This window comes from Lipotes vexillifer, unplaced genomic scaffold, assembly GCF_000442215.2.
Source record: "Lipotes vexillifer unplaced genomic scaffold, Lipotes_vexillifer_v1.1 scaffold935, whole genome shotgun sequence".
NCBI classification, from domain to species: Eukaryota; Metazoa; Chordata; class Mammalia; order Artiodactyla; family Lipotidae; genus Lipotes; species Lipotes vexillifer.
In genome coordinates, this window is record NW_006777895.1 from 3,413,493 (window position 1) to 3,421,536 (window position 8,044).

The window sequence follows — 8,044 nt, forward strand, 5'->3', positions numbered from 1 at the left end:
GGGGGGGTGGGGGTGGCGGGCAGTGAGCAGGGGATTCCTATTCTACCTGCAGCGGCGGGTCCCAGGGGCCAAGGCCGCTGAATCAGGACGCCCCCACCCTGTGTCTGCGGGCACATGTGTTTACAAACGCCCTGATTCCTGTCCTTTCTGAGAAAACGCTTGTACTGAGGGCTTTGCAGGCTGGAGTGCCAGTAAACAGCACAGGAAGATGAGCACCGGCAGGAAATGAGACTTGTAAAAAGTAAGATGACATGTAAAAAACGGTACAAGTATAAGCAAGGTATAAAAGGATTTTGTTGTGTGTGTTAATTTTCTTATTTATTTATTTCCAGTTTTATTAAGATATATTTGATATGGACACTTTGTAAGTTTGAGGTCTACAACGTCTGGATTTGCTGTACGTATGTATGGCAGTATGATTACTGCCATGAAGTTAGCTCTCAGCTCCCTCATGTCACATAATTACCATTTCTCTTCTGTGGTGAGAACATATAAGATCTTCTCTCTTAGTAACTTCTGGGTATTTGTACAGTATTGTTAACTGTAATCACCATGCTGTGCATTGGATCCCAGGTAGTAGGACTTCCTACGGCCTTACAGGACTTACAGGGATCCTGAGAGGTCATGGCCCTACTTACTGGCCTCAGACTCAGTGGTAACTATGACAGTCAATTTCCCCATGTCAGTGGTACCTCAAAATCTTCAGACAAGAGTATCAGCTTTCACTAGTTGTAAATTTTCCCTTACTTTTCTAATACAGCTTTACGATTTATTATGGCATAAGGCAACAGTATTTATTTTGCTACTTCATTATCTTACGTGGGGCATATGCTGTAAAAATAAATTAAATGAGTGTGATTTCCCCCTTTGCTGAAATAAATAAATCATCACTGACTTGGGCAAGTAAGTGAATGCTGTACCATACTGTACTGTACTATAAATTCCTAGTGGTAGTGGTCTTGTCCTGCTCTTAGAAAAGGGGGTTTCCTGGTCACCTTGCTCCAGATAACAGGTCCTCTGAGACCCTGCAGGCATCACTTCTCCAGGCCAAATTATTCCAGGTCTTTTTTCCCAGGTCTAGTTTTCAGTCCTTTCACTCCTCCTTGCTGAGAATTCTCAGTTTTCCTCATTTCGCGATGCCGGGTGTGGAGGGCATGGCGCTTCCTCCACTTTCTGCTGCTTCGCGCCCACCCGGCAGCGCCGTGTGGCTGGGTTACCGCCGAGCGCGGGCCCACGTGACCGGGGGGCTCTTTTCTGCCACAATGAGTTATTCCGGTCATTGTTGTCCCCTTGTGGTTTATGCAGCTCGTTTCTCCTCTTATCTGTTGCCTTTTCTACACATCCGTTGTTGGGTCTGTTTCTGAGTAAAATAGCCTTGACCAAGCAGATTAAGGGGAGAACTGTGGGGAGAATTGGGGTTCGTGACTGTATTTGTGGTTGACAGAGAGGCAGCGTGTTGTAGTAAGATGAGCATAAGCAGTGGGGCTGGGGGATGGGTGAGAGTGTGCTCTCCTGCTGATCAGCTGTGAGTTATGGAGCTCTCTTAGTCTCAGTTTCCACATATGTTAACTGGGAATAATGATGCCTGTGTGGCAGAGTTGAGAGGATTAAATGAGATAATACGGGTGCTTATTAAGGTACCTTAATGTGCAACTGGAATGTAGTTAGATTTTAAGACCTGATTGTTAATTTTTGTTAAGATGGGTAGTGATTATACCTGTAATTATAACAGATAGGATTTTTATCTGTTTATAGACGTGAAAGTCTATAAAGTGGTTTAAATTCCTTTTTACAAAGCTATAACATACTTATCATAATGATAATCTTACGGAAGACCCTCCCAAAACACGTAATCAGCTGTTAATTACTGTGAAATTAATTACTGTAATTACTATGAAAAGCAAACCAGGAGGAGGGAGGGGAAGAGAGGATGAATATATGTGTTCTTGCATTGTGACCACTGGGACATCAGGTAGATGGATTCAAAACTCATGGAAAATTAGAAGAAAGAAGTGTCTGGTACTTTTGCAGCCAGTTCCAACCAAGTCAGATTGTGCTAATTGGAAACGGTTCTTCATTATTTGAGCTGTAGGTTGTAAATATTATCTTCGGAGACTTGGGGGTTGGCAGGGTGGTTTACAGCTTTAAGATCAAGCATGATTATGCTACCAATAGAGCTTTGTCCTAACTGCACTTATGGGGGTTGGTCATACTGAAGAAACTCTCTTCATATATTTTTTGTGTGTCATCTGCCGTGTCTTCGGCAGTGATTATGTCTTGCTCTAACCTAACAGTTTCCTCTGTGGGGATCTACCCTCTGTGAGGGACCCTTTTATAAGGAGGCCCTTCTTGGAAGTACTCTGAAGCCCCCAGACTGAGCTCCAGGCCCTATGACCCTCCTCCAGGGGACTGCGGCTGTGGTCCTACCCATCGGCTGCCGGGCCTCACCATGATGGAAATTGATGAAGTTATCTTCAGCCTTGCATTTTTGTTTTGAATTCGAAGCCGGGATTAGCTGACCCTGGAGGCTGTTTTAAGCAAGTGTCTTCATGTGTTTCTTTTATCTTGATGCTTGTCACTAAAGTGCTGCGAAAGTTCTCTTCCTGTTTCCTATAAAAGATCTGGTATCCCCACTTCTGATCTTTGAAACCCCTCAAGACTTCATTAAATTAGAACTCCACCTGTCTGGATCAGAGTGAGCAAATTCTCTCGCTGCTTCCCCATCACGACCCTCCACCTCTTTCTTTCTTCCTTGGCTGATCTTTCCTAGATGGCACCCCTGAGCTTCGGATTTTTTTTTCCCAGTGCAACCAGTTTCTAACTTGCATGTTTGGATTCCAGCCTGCCTCTTCAAAGCAAATAATGGCCACAAACCCCTAGAGCAGCTGCCACAGGAACTGTGTCCCTCTCTCTCCCCTTTCCTGCCCCATCGGCTCAAGGATGGCTGAGAATAACAGTGATTGAATATCTGTGGGTTATCACCTGTGATGAGTCCCAGAAGCACTCTGATTTCTTTCATCTCCTTTAATCCTCACAGCCCCCTTTTTACTCGTGAGAAAGTACGAGACCTGTATTGTTCCCTGGGTCATGAGCTTGTGACTCAAATCCAATGTTGATCTGACCCTGAAATGTTCCTTAAAGGGACAAAAGGGAAGGGCCATCTGGTCTACCTCCTCCCTACCTCTCCAAGCCTTGGAAACTACCCCTGTTACTTGAGGATCCAGGTAGCCAGAGCCTCAGTAAGGAATATGGGTTACTGTGTACCGCAGGCTGTTTGCATCTCCTGGCAGAGATGTCATTATATGGAGCTAAGTTAGGTTTTATGTCACCAAATTAAATGAGATAATACATGTAAAAGAACTTGGTAACACTATTCCGGTGCTTTGTGCTCTGGCCTGGGGATCTAACTACTTTTCAATGAAAATACCGACTATTTTTTTCTTAATTAATTAATTTTATTTTTTGGCTGCGTTGGATCTTCGTTGCTGCGCGCGGGCTTTCTCTAGTTGCGGCGAGCGGGGGCTGCTCTTTGTTGCGGTGTGCGGGCTTCTCATTGCGGTGGCTTCTCTTGTTGCGGAGCACGGGCTCTGGGCACGCAGGCTCAGTAGTTGTGGCTCTCGGGCTCTAGAGCTCAGGCTCAGTAGTTGTGGCGCACGGGCTCAGTTGCTCCACGGCATGTGGGATCTTCCCGGATCAGGGCTCAAACCCGTGTGCCCTGCATTGGCAGGTGGATTCTTAACCACTGCACCACCAGGGAAAGCCTGAAAATAACAACTTTCTATAATGTAGGATTTAATATCCTCAACTGTGCTTTTTAAAACCAACATTCTAAAAATCTGTTAGATCATTTTATTTTGCTCGACACAGAGAGCGTGATCTTTCCTTGCTTTTCACAAGAGCAAAAGCTTACACATAGTCTCCCTTCCCTTCCCGGCAGCGCCCCATCATCTCCATCTGCTGGGGACACCGGGACTCTCGGCTGCTGATGGCGTCAGGACCGGCCCTGTACGTGGTACGTGTGGAGCACCGGGTGTCCAGCCTGCAGCTGCTGTGCCAGCAGGCCATTGCCAGCGCCCTGCGAGAGGACAAGGACGTCAGCAAGCTGACCCTGCCCCCCCGCCTTTGCTCCTACCTCTCCACTGCCTTCATCCCCACCATCAAGGTAAAGCCTTCCCCCTCCTCCTCCTTCACCCTACTGGCTGCCTGCCTGCCCCAGAAGGACCACCGGGAGGAGGGCGGAGTCAGGGAGATGGGCGAGAGGCCCAGAGCAGGACCACAGAAGTCGTGCGGCTCCCCAGAGTTCTGCCGTGGTCCTCCCTGCGTGCTGTCAGTCCCTAGCATTAGTGTCCACGGGGGACTCGCCTTGTGTGATGGACGTGAGCTTTCTTGTGGTAAAGGCAGTATTCCGAGCCTGACTGCTGTGGCCTCCCGACGGTCAGTCCGTCCGTTCAGTCCTGACTTGCGGGCAGATGCTGCCATTGTTCCCACGTGAGACAGCGGGAAACGTGTTCTTAGAAGTCAGGTAACTCGCTCCATAGATAGCTATGAGAATGGTTGGGATTGAGCCCAGTTCAGTCCTAGGGCCTGCTTTCCTCACCACTGTGCCGAGGAAGCTGACCCCTGCCAGCACTCACTGTCAGCTGTCCTTTATACGGGTTGTAACCCAGAAACTAGTCTGTTCTCAGTGGGAGTGTGTGGAACATAGCTGCCAGTTGATGTCCAAGGGTGGGTTTCTGCCTTAGCCTCTGGCCCTCTGCACCTTAGGTTCTTTTCTGTATTCTCTTTTTTTGTTTTTTATCTTTGCTTCTAAGTATCAGATTGGCTTGTTGGTTACTTTTTTTCTAAAACACCAGAGTTTTAGAACCTGTTATGATGTTTTTTTTCTAGTTGGTTTACAATCTTGGTTTTGCAATAGTGATTCTCCACCCTGGCTGCACAGTGGAATCACCTGGGGGAGTTTTTAGAAAATGCACATGCCCAGGCTTATCCCCTGGAGATTCCAGTTTCATTGTCTGGCTTAGGTATTTTTTAAAAGCCCCCAGGAGATTCTTTTTTTATTCTTTGGTCATACCATGCGGCTTGTGGGATCTCAGTTCCCTGACCAGGGATTGAACCCGGGCCCCAGCAGTGAAAGCGCCGAGTCCTAACCGCTGGCATCCTGACACACACCCGGCACTGCGAGTCCCTGTTTCACGGCACATAGTTAACCCTTCCTGAGCTGCAGCCAGTGCAGAGTATCAGTGGTGCCCACACTCTCTTCCTTCTGTGTCCTGCCTCCAGCCCCCAATTCCAGACCCCAGCAACATGCGAGACTTCGTCAGCTACCCATCGACCGGCAGCGAGCGTCTGCACTGCACCATGAAGCGCACAGAGGACGACCCCGAGGTGGGCGGCCCCTGCTACACGCTCTACCTGGAGCACCTGGGCGGGCTCGTGCCCATCCTTAAGGGGAGGCGCATCAGCAAGTTGCGGCCCGAGTTCGTCATCATGGACCCACGGACAGATGGCAGATCAGGTGGGGCCCCCTCCCCCGGAGGCACTGCAGCCCTGTCGGGTGTGGTTGTGGAATAGCCTTCCTGGCGAGCTGTGCGGAGGGGGAGCCTATGGATGAAACGTGAGCCTGTCTGTGCTGGCGAGGAGCATCCCTGAAGCTGCTCCATTTCCAAAATCCCGTTAAAGTTAATGACTCTCTTAATGTACTTTCTGATGGGTTTTTAACAGCATCTTGTACGGCTTCCGTGTGGCCGGGGCTGTGGAGGCAGCGGGGGCTCCAGTCGGGGGGAGCTGGCGTAGGCCTTCTGGGAATGGCAACTTCCTCTGTCGGTTACTCATCAGGTGTTCACTGAGGACCTTCGTGTGCTGGTGGAGGCCATCGGAAAGTAGTAGTGAGGTGCCGTCTCCGCCCCCCCGAGGGAACCATAGAACTGGAGTTGTCAGACCTTCAGCCCCCACCTGCCCCCCAGCCTCCCGCTAGCACCTTGCTTCTGCTCCTCTCTAATCCACCGTTAACTCCTTGGTAGCCGACCTCCAAGGAAGACTGCTTGTTCACCCGTAGAGATTTTGGCATGGTGAACCACCCCTGCCTTCCAGAAACCCTCCTAGACTGGTCTTCATGACTCGGTGGTGTGTCCAGGTGCTCTCTGCATACTTCTCTCTGGGAGCCTCGAGGGAAGGAACCGTGTTCTTTTTGTTGATACCGTGTGTGCTAGCCCGGGGCCCCCACCTGGTGACTGGCATGGCCTGCGTGTCCCCGGCAGCAGGACCTGCCGGCCCGAAGGTGCTGCCGCCTCCCTGTGGAGTCTTGCCCGTCGCCGTGTCCCTCAGGGCCCGCGGTGGTTGTCACGCCAGGGCTCCGTCTGGCCCCCGAATCCCGGGAGCCTGTGGGGAGGGAACTGAGTCATCGTGGTACCCCCAGGGCCTGGCACGCACCTGACCTTGAAACGACACGAGCTGAATTGGGTTTGTTTCCATTAGTTCATCTTTATTCTCTCCACTTCCCGTCTCCCACTCACGCTCCCGCCCATTAGGCTGGGCTCTGCCCCTCGTTATGTCCCCAAAGCCACAGGTCGTGGGACGACCAGAGTCATCCTACTGTTACAGTGCAGTGGGCTTTCTCAGCCTCCTTGCCCCTCTAGTGTTTTATATAGTCAGTCCACCTCTGTCTGCTTTTCTTTATTCACTCAGCATCTGTGGCAACATTCTGCTACCAGTGTTACTGTATAAAATTGAAAGCAGTACAGCTGTACTTACCTTAGTCAGTTTTTTTGCCTTCAGGAGCAGGGAGAGCAAGTAGAAGGAGTGGAGGCTGGTGAGGAGGCAGGTGGAGGCAGGAAGGCAAAGTGAGGAGAACAGGCGAGCAGTGGACGTGAACTTGGAAGGAAAATGCGTTTCAGGGGATGGGAAAGAAGAGCGTGACGATGAGCGTGGCCGACGAGGGGACGTGGGAAGAAGGGCTGAGCGGCACACGCATCCCGGCTTCTCACGGGCGCTCTTGCCCCCCAGGTTCCTCCCGGGCACTTCATAGAGCCTATGCTCGGGTGACATCTTGAGGGGAACTTGAGTGCAGAGCTTGCTTCTGTTCCCCGGGTGCATGGATTCCCTGCTGAAGAACAGGACAGAAGCCGGCGGGTGGGGGGAGGAGATGTTTTATTTTTGTAGTTAAAAGAAGTTAAAAGTTGTAAAGCAAAGTGATTCAATAAGGTGTGTTTGGTGCCTACTTTGTACACGGTCCTTGAATCTCCTGCAGCTGTGAAGCGACGCCAGGGCGTCTCTGCTTTCAAGGAGTTTATAATCCCTTTTGGACGGCAAGACAACACTCGCAAAGTTCATTTAAAAAGTCAAGATTGAAATACCTTGAGACAAAAATAGAAGCTGTATCGCAGGGAGAATATGACTAATTGCAACTGGGTGGTGAATGTGAACGGGCGCAGAGGAGGAAGAGCTCCCTGACAAGGCGAAGCCAGGAGTTTCTCACCGTGAGAAGCGGATTAACTCTTTCAAACCTCCACATCATTGTTTCTCACATGTGGTCCATGGGCCGCCTCCCTGTAAGTCACCTGGATTACTTACTTAAATAGAGATTCCTGGGCTTGCCCCTTAGATTAACTCAGCGGGTCTGGAGGGAAGCCTAGAAATCTGCAAATTAATGGGTGTGCAGGTGACTGTTATGTTCTGAAGTTTGTGATCCACTGTTGTAGATATTCTCCAAGCAACTTAACAGATATGTTCCTCAAAATTACCGCTGTATGTTTTTATAATAGATAACATGAATCCCAATAATTTTTTTAGCAAAAATCCACCAGTTCTCAAAAGGAATCCTTAGAGCTTGCGATGGACTGAATTGTGTGCCCCCCCAAATTCACATGTTCAAGCCCTAACCCAGTGTTACTGTATTTTGGAGACAGGGCTTTTAGGAGGTAATTTACGCTGTCATAACGGTGGACTTCTAATCCGATAGGATTGATAGCGTTCTAAGAAAATGAGGAGGGAGAGCTCTCTCTCTCTCTCTCTCTCTCTCCCCCCTCCCCGCTCTCCCTCCCCCCTC

General features: G+C 49.8%; 1 protein-coding gene across 1 annotated transcript in view; it reads left to right on the top strand.

Moving 5' to 3' along the window:
- Positions 1-8,044, top strand: part of TULP4 (TUB like protein 4) — a 165,391-nt gene that overhangs the window by 139,249 nt on the left and 18,098 nt on the right. The window contains exons 7-8 of the mRNA XM_007451354.1: positions 3,938-4,162; positions 5,281-5,515. Of these exons, the coding sequence (XP_007451416.1) occupies positions 3,938-4,162; positions 5,281-5,515 (460 nt within the window). The remainder of the gene's footprint in view (positions 1-3,937; positions 4,163-5,280; positions 5,516-8,044) is intronic.